Source organism: Oncorhynchus nerka, linkage group LG7, assembly GCF_034236695.1.
Source record: "Oncorhynchus nerka isolate Pitt River linkage group LG7, Oner_Uvic_2.0, whole genome shotgun sequence".
Taxonomy (NCBI): domain Eukaryota; kingdom Metazoa; phylum Chordata; class Actinopteri; order Salmoniformes; family Salmonidae; genus Oncorhynchus; species Oncorhynchus nerka.
The window spans coordinates 39,456,652-39,469,552 of NC_088402.1; the positions used below are offsets into that span (position 1 = coordinate 39,456,652).

Consider the following 12,901-nt stretch of genomic DNA (forward strand, 5'->3'; position numbering starts at 1 on the left):
GACCTGCACTCATACTCGACAGTCCTCACATAGCAGGGAAATTGACGCAAACACGCACTCTGTCTAACCATCTAGGGCTGATTTTAATCACAGCTTGCACTATACGGAACTCCCCGAGACGCGTCTGGTTTCTGTCTGGGCACAGTTGGCCCCGGCGCACCTCGGGATCCATTACACCGTCGCAGTCCGGCCCCACATCGGTCCGACCACCGTTGCATTCTAACTCGCTTTCATCTCTGCGGCTTCGACATTGACGATTGTTGACGTGAAGATGACGATCGCATATCAAGAGTTTCTTTACTCTTCTCATCTCCTTATACCCCCCCCTCTCCTCTCCTACATGTTAATTTGCTTTTCTTCTGTCTCATTCCTGTTTTTATTAAGCCACCCCCTTCTCTCACTTTTAATACTTGGACCTATCTGGCTTTAGGGCTCCTGAGTGGCGCAGTGGTCTAAGGCACTGCATCTAAGGCGTCACTACAGACCCTGGTTCGATTCTAGGATGTATCACAACCGGCCGCGATTGGGAGTCCCATAGGGCAGCGCACAATTGGCCCGGTGCCGTCTGGGTTAGGGTTTGGCCGGGGGCAGGCCGTCATTGTAAATAAGAATTTGTTCTTGACTGACTTGCCTAGTTAAATAAAATCACGAGTTGGTGTTGATGGCCATGTCTTTAGGATCGGGAACTATTAGCCCTTATGCGAGCATGAGTCAATGTTAGCATCCACTTTTTAGCATCAAGCAGCTTTTGTGCTTGTTTTTTTGACAGTGTTCGCCCTCTCGCAATAACAGTGCACCATGGCATGTCCCTGTTGAAAGCCAATGGAGTGTAGTCCAGTGACTACGCTCTACTCACATGGAGATCAAGTCCATTCGCCCCCGTGCCCTCACCTACCCATCTCTGTGGCCAGACAGCCATCACTAGCAAACGGAGGCCAGCCAACCTTTTTCCTGAAGTTAAATATAGAGCCAGGAAAGAATAGGAGGAAGGGAGGGAAAAGGGGGAATTGATGGCGGGAACAGGGTGAGAAAGAGACGGAGCCCCTGGTCTCAGAGCAGTTGGCGTACAATGCACACCTGTTATTAAAGCTACTATTATAAACACATGACATCAGAGGGATGTTTTTTAATAAAAATAGCTGTATTGAAAGCCTTGTATGAAAATGGTTCTCGTGTGAAGATCCTGTGTGTTCTGCTGGAAGGGAAATTCAGGTTCCTCGAATAATAGGCTCTCTTGTGGTTGTCCTAAAAATACACTTTCTGTCACTACTCCTTCCGTTCTTTCCCTTAAAGACCCAGGGAGAATGGTTGGACAACTGTGCCTTCTTACTGACCTCACACGCTTGATGTTCGTTGGGTCATTATGGCTGACTGTGACTGTCGTCCCAGGTATCAGCACACCACACGCGTGTGTTATTATGGTGCCGAGCTATGAGCGTGTTTATCTGTGTGTTATTCCTATCATAGTTACTGTCACCCGCAGGACCAGCAGCAGTCCCACCAGGACCACTTGTAGTTAGCGCAACAGAGCAGAAAACAGGCTTGTAATAGCTGTGCGTTTTGTTTTCTCTTTTTTTTTTCCTTCACTCCTCTGTCTAGATAGGAGCAGCATTGTGAGTGTTGGAGATTTGTTGTATGTGACGGACATCGGTGGATGTCTGTGTCGTTTTCCCAAGGCAGCCGGTTAATGGACAGCGGAACAGTGAACTTTCATCAGTGAAACCACAGATGACAAGATGTTCTCTTTTTTTATCCTTTGACGCCTCTTCCCTGGCCCCTCTCGCCCAATTTCTCTCTCACCTCGCCCCCCCCCCCCACCTACTTTCTGGAAAAAAAATTAGGAACCTTTTAATTGAATTACAGTTTTTTTGTTCGGTGTGTTTATTTATAGAGCTAAAATACCCTGTTGCTAGGCGATGGTGTCAGAGGGAGCGAAGAAAAGAAAGGGATGGCAGCGCGGAGGGGAAAGGCGTACTCCATGTGAAAGCTGAATGACAAACAAGAACAGGCCATGAGTCAGCACTGACGCACGCTCAGTGGGCATTGCTGCTGTTCGTGTGTGTGAGCACTCTGCGCCCACTTTGACATTTTCTGTACATGTGTGTTTGTTCAATTTGCTCACTTGCTTTCATGTTCTCTGTTCCTGCTGGACTTTACATGTGCGTTGGCACCAGCTTGCCAGCATCTGCCCAAGTGGTACAGATGCTGAAGTGGCGCCATTGATCTGGGCCCTTATCGTCTACGATGTGGGAATGATATGCGTATGCTTTATGGGCTGCGACGCATCGGATGGCCATCAGAAACCATTCATTGTTTAGTCATTTCAGACGAGACAATTGAAGTAGTTCAATGGTTTAGCCTATCCGATTGCGCGGAATGAGTCACGTGTCATAGGCATTTAACTGGGTGACTTGCAAAATCGATTCTACCTTCCTGATTTCAACGTGTCGGCTTACAAAGAGGTTTAGTGACAATGGGCATCACAGTCATTCTGGTGCAGCAGCATTTGAACTGGAATGAAGATGTATAGTTACAAATGTGGACTTTGGCCCAACAGGTGGTTCAATGGGACAATGTCTGCATTGCGGACTGTGTTCTTGTGTGTTTTTATCTATGTGTTTACTCTAGTGTTTTAGATATGTCCTAATGTTTTCCTATGACAACGTAAATATCTCTGGTATGCACTCCACTCCGTAGGGCGTTTTATGTGTTGTATTGTGCCCATATGTTTCTATGAGAGATTTTCTCGGCCTGGTTGCTAGAGCACATTTAGTCCTAAGGAGGTGTGTGTGTGTGTGGTGTCTCTGCTAGTCTGCCTGGCCTTGCGTTGAAGTGGTGTTGAGTCTAAGGACAACCTACCTCGCTAAAACACATTCACTCTCACATGTTCTGTGTCTAATGCTCGTTCTATCTTTTATTTTGTCTTCGTACTCAAGGCTGATATACGACGAACATGAAACTGATATGAAAGCGCCTGGTCCAATCCCTGTACAGCTTTGATTTCAAACTCAAAACAAGTTTACCCCAAAAACCAACACTCCTTTGCTTTTACACACTGATCCCAGCACAGCTCTGTAAGACCCTTTTATCCAAAGTGACTTAGTCAGTAATCTTCTTGTGACCCGCCACATGGGAATCAAACACAATTCAATGATTTTTTTTGTTGACCCATTCTTCAACCCTTTGTCGACTCTCCACTACCCGCCTTTTCCCTGTTGCATCTGCTTTTTCTCAACCCCATGTTCCACCACCCCCAGCATATGAGCACTACGCCTCCATCTAACCCCTTGTCTCCTTCTCCCCGTCAACAGGGTTCGCCTTCCCCGACTGGGCCTACAAGCCCGAGTCGAGCCCTGGCTCTCGACAGATCCAGCTGTGGTGCTTCATCCTGGAGCTGCTGCGGAAGGAGGAGTACCATGAAGTCATCGCCTGGCAGGGCGACTACGGAGAGTTTGTCATCAAGGACCCCGAAGAGGTGGCCCGACTGTGGGGCGCCCGCAAGTGCAAACCTCAGATGAACTACGACAAGCTGAGCAGGGCGCTTCGGTAAGAAACGGGAACAACTGTCACTACGACGTAGGGGTTCTGGGTATTGTAGGATGGAAGGAAGTGAACAAATCTCTCTTGCAAAATAGGTTTTATTTCGGTGTGAGAAACCTGTGTAAATACAGGTTGAGTGGTATTTTGTTCTTAGACCAGGAGTGGGGGAAATCTGTATTCAGGGCTGCAGTGTGCTTAAACTTCTGCTTCTGCTCTAACACACCCAACTCAACTAATATCTCTCCATTTGAAGACCGCTTTTAGCTGATTTAAGTTGGGAGTAATGAGGAATAATGAGAGCTCTGGAGTGGCTCCCTCCTCGTTACTCTTTCAATGAGAGTGGGAGGAGAGCGCAGGAGCAAGCGGGAGCGCGGCTCATCACGACTTGTTGATCTCCGACGTACGTCAAGGTCCCTCGTTTTAGATAACGGTTGTCTTTTTAGAAACCCACACACCTGCAGAGCACGTGGGAAGAGGAGAGCTTTTATTTAGTCCTCTGTCTGTACTCACTCCCTCACTCAATTACACACATCTCTGGCTATCACACACACACACACACACACACTTAGCAGCCAGCGCTGGACACACATACCAGCTTGTCAGCATCACCTTCAAGTCGTAGGTTGGTGTGGGTCAGCTAGTGCTCATCCTACCAATGACTCGTCACTGCTGCTTTCTCTGCCAGTCCTCCTCCATCCCATCTGCGCCTTGTGGGTTTGTTTCTATAGTAAACTAGTCTCCTCGACCGGGCGGACCCTAACCTCTGGTACTATTGTTCTGTCGTAAAACTATTCAATGAAAGTAGTTTTCCATTCTGAAGTAATTGAAAGACTGAAATGTTCTTTCCTCATTAGGGTTCAGGCTTTGATTCGGGGACGACGAGCTCCGTTAGTGTTCAAAATGTGGTGCTTTAAAGCTGTGGCATTCAGGCAGTAGTAACGTTAGCCCTTTGTGCTTTGTTTGAAGTGAGTTCAAATGTTCTTCAAAGCACCGCAGCCCATGTGTGAGCTTGTGTGTCCCCCGCATGTTTCGCCTAGCTCTCTCGCTCTCTCTCTCTCTCTGTGTGTGTCAACTCCAGTAGTCACTCACCGTATCACACAGTGTGTGCTTGTGTTGGCGCTCGCGTGGTACTTCCTGCCCCCCACGTGTTCGAGTCCTCTCTTTCTGTGCCTGTGAACATTATGTTCCAGCCCAAACCTCCCGTCTCCACTTCACATCGTCTATATCAAAGCAAGCACCAGGCAGCCCTCCACTATCACTGCCATTTAGCATGTGTGTAGGTGGGAGCCCACTCTAGTCATAATTTTGGAGTCGCAGCAATCGGGAAGAGGCCCTTCATTCATCGAGTCAGTGCGGACACTGAGTGAGAGGATCGGCAATGAAAAGGCTAGATCTAGCTGCCTTTTGGTTCAGCAGCCACTGTAGTGCACTCAGTCTCTGAGGACTTCCTCCCACTCAGTGCAACAGGAGTTCTTCAAGACCTGAATCAGTTTCCCAGTGTGTTTATTTAACCGTCGTTTGTAAATGTTTGTCTCATTGAGGTAAAACGCATCTTGCAAGAGAGGCGTAGTATACTACACTGTCTACTCATTACGTTTCATATTGAGGCATGGTTGGTTACGGCACATAATGAGACCCTTAGATAAACAACTACACAGTGATGGATACTGCACGTTTTCGGGGTTTTTCTGTGTATTGCACTCAGTAATGCTGGAAAGTATGTAATTGAATGTATTTAATCCTTATTTAAACATGGAAATTGAACAAAGGGTTAGTAACCATGCAACCCCCCCCCCCCCCCCACAGATATTACTACAACAAGAGAATCCTCCACAAGACCAAAGGGAAGAGGTTTACCTACAAGTTCAACTTCAACAAGCTGGTGCTGGTCAACTACCCCTTCATCGACATGGGCTCTGGTCAGTACTCTGTCTCTAGTCTGGTTAAAAAGTCCACCAGCGACTATCACAGGCACAGAGTGATCCGAGACATCAACATTGTTAGCAGTTTGAGCACAGTATAGCTGAATACGTTGTGCGCGTCCGTCGTTTGGAAGTCTTCACTCTTCTGAAAGCATTTCCATAAATTCCTCGTGTTATTTACAGAGATTCTTTATTTCATTTTGATCAATTTTCATCAATTACAAACGTTTCAAAGACTACGCTAATACAGACCTGAGAGCTTAACCCATAGTAGCGCCATTTTGTAATGGAAACCGCTACACCAACTGACTGGTAATGGCGCGGGCTAAATGTTAAAACACGAATCCATCCCCATCGGGTTTATGTAGTGCAGCGAGGATTGCATCTGTGTTTATCTGCTTCATACCTAGTGTTTTCCCTTAAATCCCCTCCAGCGGTAATCACAACCACCACAGTGTAAATACGGCACACTTGAATCCTGATACCATGTGGCATAACTGCTGTGTGATGTTTTTATTATACTCCATATGTGATGTGGTTCCGGGGTTTTGACATGTGTTTTGATCTAACGGTCACACACACACACCCATGCCTCTCCGACGTTAACTCACTCAGCGGTTTTAGGGAAATGGAGCAACCTGATCCATGTTTGTGATGGCAAAAAATAACTTTCCAATATTTAATTTTGGCACGGGCGAGGATGCCAAGAATTTATTGTGTGCCACAATTTGGCATGGAAGCGTCGGAAAGTGGAATGTAACACGTGGCCAGTGTGAGCCGTGTGTTTCTCGGTCTCGGTATACAGTGACTTTTCCTCTCACTCACCTGCTTCTTCTTACTTGGTTTCACTTTCAGTCACTCATCCTTCTGTCACCTAGTGCCTCTCACTTGTTTTTCCTCTACTGTTTTCCTTGTCTCTTTCTCTTATTTTACTCTCTGATTACCTCAGTTTCATTCCTACCTTCTCTAACTCACTCGTCGTCTCTCCAGGTAGGGGAGTCCCCCAGAGCGCCCCTCCCGTGCCAACTGGGGGCAGCCACTTCCGCTTTCCCCCCTCCACCCCGTCCGATGTGCTCTCCCCCAGTGAGGACCTGCGCAGCCCGGGCATGTTCAGCAGCGTGGCCCGCCGCCTGGGCCGCGGCTCTGTCTCCGACTGCAGCGACGGCACCTCCACCAACTCTGAGCTGGAGGAAGGCGTGGGGGGTGAAGATCGTGGCGGCACGGGCCCTGAACGGGCATTCCGCGGCCTCCTCCACCCCCGCCTCTCCCACGACTCGCTGTTTCGCGCCTACGGAGGCCCTGGTGGGCTAGGCCGCCCCCCGCCCGGCCACAGGGTCCATGGTGACCCCATGTCCCCGTTCCCTGTGTCCCCCCTGCCGGGCCCTGGGGGCCTCCTGGGCCCCACCCTGTCTCCGGCCCTTTCCATGACCCCTGGCTCCCACCTGCCCTACACCCCGTCCCCCTCCCTCAGCCCCATGCTGGGCTCCCACTTCTCCTTCAACCCGGACGACATGAAGCGCTACCTGCAGGCCCACCACCAGAGTGTCTACAACTACCACCTCAGCCCCAGAGCCTTCTTCCACTACCCCAACATCGTGGTCCCCCAGCCCCACAGGCCCTCTGCCGCCTCTGACAAGCCCATGACAGCCCACCACCATGCCCCGCCCATGCCCCACTCCCATTCGTTGCACCACCACCAAGGGGAGGAGCAGCACCCCTCGCCCTTCAAGTTCAAGCTGCAGCCGCCTCCGCTGGGGCGTAAACAGAAGGACGGCTCCACCTCCTCTACCGGGGGCTCCTCCTCTAGCCTAGGCTCCTCCTACGCTGCCTCAGGACTACTCTCTAACTCCTCCTCCTCAGTGGGCCCAAAAATCAAGGTGAGCCAATCCCTAACCAGAATCAAGATTAGCCTGACTAACCACCAGTTTGTTTATGTAAAAAGAGATGTTCTCAACAATGACTCATCTGTTGTCTCTTATTGTCTAGGTGGAGCCCGTCTCCGACGTTGAGTCCGATGAGGAGGTGGAGGTGACCGACATCAGCGAGGAGGACGAGCTGCTTGATGATGACGAGGGAGACGTCTTCACCCCCCCTCATCCCACCAACGGAACCGCCCCTACTGCCATCACCAACGGCAACCTGGGCGCCATCGTCGAGGACGACCTGGACGAGGACGTGTTCAAGACCCCCGCCGCCCCTCCCATGGGCCCTCTAACCCCCTCCCTGTTGGCCTTGAAGCGCGAGCCGGGCCAAGGCCCTCCCATCAGCCCTGGCGGCACCCTCTGCATCCCCCTGAAGCTGCGCTTCAAACGCCGCTGGAGCGAGGACCAGAAGATGGAGGCGGATGGCGAGCGCGACGAGGCCGAGGACAAGAAAGTGCGGGCAGAGAAACAGGTGGAGCCAGCAAGGAGGGAGTCAGAGAATGGGGAGGGGCCAAGGAGAAGCCTGTCCCTGAGTCTGCGCGCTCCTCCCCCTCCGGCCCAGCGCAGGGCCAGCTCTGAGTTGCAGAGAGCCACAGCCCAGCTGTCTCTGGAGAGCCATGGAGCTTGCTGAGGCAGGGATACGCACAAACCATGGACACGCATACACACAATCACATGCCCGTACCTACATACACATTCACTCATATAACCAAGCATGCACATAGAAACAAGTGCCTGGGCAAAAAGCTTTTTTACTCCCATTTGCAACACATGAAACCCATTAACAAACAGCTCAGCATTCTGTGACTGAGACACTAAGGGATGGTCATAGACACAAATTAATACTGACACCCCCTCTAAACGAAAGACCCCCTGGGCCTAAATCCAGGATCCATCCCTTAGACCTGTACACTGCCTTTAGGTGCCTCCCATCTCGCCTCAACATCTCCCAGTAACACCCATAGCTCCTTTTGCCTTTCAGAGATGCATCAACACAGATGGGAAAGGAATCCCCCCCCCACCCCTTATCTTCAACAGACTTGAAAAGAGATTACAGAAGTGCCTGTCTTCACATACAATGGTTTACAAAGCAAAGGAATGCGAGGGGCCTCGTACCAACTCTTGTCAACTATTCCATCACCTTTGACTGGGAAGGGAGCTCAGGAGTCATAACGAAGAGACTTCCCTGTCCATATCTGTCTAATCACAGGGACTGACTTAGAGACTTAGGACTGAATTTGTGTCTGAGTCAGCGCTTTCTCTTTGACCATCGTCCCCCACCGAATTGAGCGTAGGGACAAAAAACAAAATGGCGTGCATCCAAGCCTTAATGGACAGCTCGTGCACTGGGCAGGGTCCAAAAAGGGGAGCAGCAAAAACCCTTCAAGTTGGGGCCCTACATGTTAGGGGCCATTAATGTGGGGACCCTACATGACTTTTGCACAATCTTATAAGGAGAGTGACATGAGGAGATTGGTAATTTGTCCGCTTGGAATGGTGTTGAAAGAGTATCTTAGAGGTCTCCTCCGTTCCCCTGGTTTGAGCTGCTTCTTTCTCCCATAGAGAGCGCCTCAAAAAAGAAAAAAAGGACAGTATTTGGGAAGACGCGGTGCACAGAGGGTTAGAAGTACCTCTGTATATACAATGTTCTTGAACTGAAACGAATATATATTTTTTCTCACTCCCCAAAAAAGTATACAGTGAAATGAATGCGAGTACCAAGGTGAGCTCATGCAAAGCCTTTTAGTGACATTTTTAACTTTTTTAAATTCCATTTTATTTTCTGTATTTTACAAATACGCAGCCCATTTTTTTTGAACAAACAAGACAAATTGAGATTGTGCTTTTTTTAAGCTGACAGGCTGAATACGTGAATTACCCTGGCCAAATAATGTACACACTTACACACTATAGAAGCCTCAAGCATACCGTACTGCCACTTTGCCTTTTTTTATACCAAGAAACAGAATCTGAATGACTAAAACCAATACTACACATATTTTATTTGAATATATTAAATACAAATGTTATAATTCAAAAAATTATAATTTGATATGAATCAGGAAATGCTATTTTTAATGATAACTTTGTCGATATATATATATATATGAGGGAGCCTCTCCTCACCTTGCCTCTCTTGACAGTGGAGCTGAATTGGAAAGGGTTCATGTGCAAGAGGAATCGGAACACATATAATATTTATAATGTAAAAACAAGTGTTCTGTTTGGGGGGGCTTGAAGATTGGTGGGTGAAAAGCGACCAGTAAATGAACAAATAATGGAGAAATGTTGCATCGTGGAAACTTTTTAAGATTTTGGGGTCACCTTTTCTGGCCATCACTAAAGAACAGACATGCTTGTCTTGTTCCCCCCCCCAAACCCCAACTTTACGACCAGGATCCCACCCCCTCTCAGCAACCCAAACTCTCCTGGAAACACAAGGACAGGGCACCTTTGTTGTCTATTGAATCCACCGTTTGTCTGGACTTGGCCTTTGTCTTGGACCATGAACTATACTAGGAGAATGCATCAGTAACACTCCGCCACCTGAATATGTACATGTTTGAGGTAGACCTGGTCTGCTGAGAGGTCTGTAATGTGGGTTAACCTAGAGTAAAAGGAAGGTGACATCACTAGCGACATGATCCCCCACCCCCGTACTAGTATCTCTGGGTTGGAAGACTCTTAACCAAAGAAACAACCCTCGCCCATGCAGGATATGACATCGCAAAACCTCAGAGAGGGACTTCCCGTAATCTGAGAAGACGCTCTGCGGGTGCCGTCTAGGTCCCTCCAGCCTTTGTAACTCAACAAGAGCCGGGCCCCAAAAAAAAGACTCGCTCAAGAGTATGTTCATAGCACTAGTATGGTGTAAGTGGGTGTCTGTATGCAGATGTTGGTGTTGCCGTAGCCACCCAGTACGTCTTTTGTCCTGCCTTGCGTTGTAACTGACAGCTGCCTTGTTGCTTCAAAAGAAAATCATCTAAAAATGTTCCCACTTTTCCCTCTCGTCGTTGCTGTTTATTATTTGTCCCAAATGATTATTTACTGTCATTGTTGTTATTATTATTAACATTATTTACTATTTTATTATTTTGTACCCCTCTGGGCCTACCTCTTTTCCATGGCTATTTGAATCCCTCGTGTTTTGTATTTTATATTTTCAGTATGTATTTTCCAGACAATGACAACTCCTCCATCTTACTATTAGCTGAACTAAAATAGTAGTTTTAACTTCAACTGAGCTAGTTGTATTTGTAATTATGGACACATGGAAAAGAGGAGCTCACATAATCCTATCACATTTCCTTTGTTTTGAAATATCTTTTTGGGTCTTTGTGTATATAGATTTTTTTTTTGGGGGGGGGCTCGGTAAGAAATACATTCTATTGCTTTGACATTGTATTATTTGAATGGTGTCGTTATCCTCTTCTTTCACTCTCCTTTCACTCTCTCCTTTCACTCTCCTTTCACTCTTCTTTCACTCTCTCCTTTCACTCTTCTTTCTCTCTCCTTTTACTCTCCTTTCACTCCTTTCAGTGGTTACTTAACACTCAAACAGAGAGGACTCCATACCATGAGGCAACATGTATACCTTCTGTTTCTCTTGTATTTTTCCCCCCTCATTTGTAATTAAATTGTAATCGGGGTTAATTAAAACAGGTAAAAATGGACAAGTGTCTTTCTTTGTATTTTTTTTTAAATATATGAGCTACACATGAGTTTTATTATATTTATTACAGGCGCTTCAGGGTAATGCCTTTCGACCTCGCCCTGCTTAGCTGTACTATATTTGTGAGCAGGTTTTCTTTCACCTTGACACGTTTTACTGCCGCACTGTTGTGAATGTGTTAGTCACAGAGATACGTCAACCTTTTGATTCAAAAGTTTCACCTTGGTTAACAATTACCCAGTGCCCTTTTAAGGTCTGTGCAGATGTAACTTTTTATGAACTTTTTATGAACCATAGGAAACTGGAGTGTAGCAGACACATTCTCCAAGTTCAACAATGACAATATTTACACTTTTCTCCTGAACAGCTCACAAAATGCCGTCTTGCAAATGACTCTTGACCGCCAATGCAAAGTGTCCTTGAACATGGAATGTAGCTATTGTAATAGAAATGCTCATGCAGTAGGAATTGTGTCTGTTCCTAACGGTTTGTTTAAATCCCTTAGAATAATCCCATACCATCTGTCTTGGGTGTCATTGTACATCTAACTCCATTTAAGATTCCGCTCCCCCTTGATTGTGACGTTTTCAAACCCATCCATAAATAAAATGGCTCTCGCACTTGTAAGCTAGTAAATATCACGACCAACTAGCTCTTGTTGTTGAAGGCCAGTGAACATCACGACCAACCAAACTTTCATAACAGAGAAGTAAGCTGCACTGAAAGATGTAGTAACTGTCCTAGGAATTTCCAATGGCCTTAACTTGGAGACTGCCCCCCTCTACTGGTCATTTATGGTAATGCTTTGAGATTAGTTCAATTAGTGTGTTATGTCCATGTTTAACCAGTAATGTCCACGGGAGACAAAAGTCAAGCAAAAAAAGAAAAGTCCCCTTTTCAGGACCCTGACTTTCAAAGATAATTTGTAAAAATCCAAATAACCTCAGATCTTCTTTGTAAAGGGTTTAAACACCGTTTCCCACACCATCCAGGTTTGATTTCTATTTGCCATATATTTCTCAACTGTGCGGTGATTTTTCACAAAAGTTCTGAACCTTTCTATTCTTGTAGATTCTACAGATTGTAAATTAAATGTACTTGGCAGGGAGTCTGGGGGGTCCCATTTTTAGGGGCATCCGAAGAACATTTCCTGCATGTTTACACAATCTAATATGACCCATTCCCCTTCTAGCCAGTTTATATGTATTTATTTCACCTTTATTTATCCAGGTAGGCCAGTTTAGAACAAGTTCTCATTTACAACTGCGACCTGGCAAATCTCTTTAGAACAACAAAAAGTAAGAAATAAGAAAAAATCCCCAGTCATCAAGCTAGGTAAGAGATGATTAAATATGTTTAAGTGATTGCTAAGACTGAACTAGATCGATGATAATTGATTGTCTTTAAGACGTCCTCTATATCAAATTTCAGCCAGACCGCCCAGCCAACACGAGCAGCCTACTCCCACCAGTCTAGTCAATAACTGAACTCTTTCCCCACCACAACTTCCTTCCCATCTTGTTTTTATGTCTTAAGGGAAAGCACACATACACCTACACATTAACATACAGGAACAGTACATCCGTCATAGAATTCATATCATAGGGCTGTCGAGCGCTCTTTACTTGCACACAATATAGCTGGGTCACCCTATCCTGCACCGAGGGATCCACAGCCCTGTAGCGCCCCAACACACCCCACACCACTTTAGGATCTTAGTGAAACATTCATTATTGGTTTCAGGTGTGTTAGGGCAAGGCCAGACTGACAACAGTACGACACGCCCCCAGGGCCAGGACTGAGCAGCCCAGCAGCTAGAGATTGCCCATATAAGGATCTCCCCT

At 46.9% G+C, this 12,901-nt stretch overlaps 1 protein-coding gene across 1 annotated transcript in view; it reads left to right on the forward strand.

The window, feature by feature from the left end:
• LOC115131628 (ETS domain-containing transcription factor ERF-like) overlaps positions 1-11,061 on the forward strand; it is a 29,822-nt gene extending 18,761 nt beyond the window's left edge. The window contains exons 2-5 of the mRNA XM_029663479.2: positions 3,312-3,546; positions 5,347-5,459; positions 6,453-7,339; positions 7,449-11,061. Coding sequence (XP_029519339.1) covers positions 3,312-3,546; positions 5,347-5,459; positions 6,453-7,339; positions 7,449-8,015 — 1,802 coding nt within the window. The 3' untranslated portion in view covers positions 8,016-11,061. The remainder of the gene's footprint in view (positions 1-3,311; positions 3,547-5,346; positions 5,460-6,452; positions 7,340-7,448) is intronic.
• Positions 11,062-12,901: the final 1,840 nt, after the last annotated feature.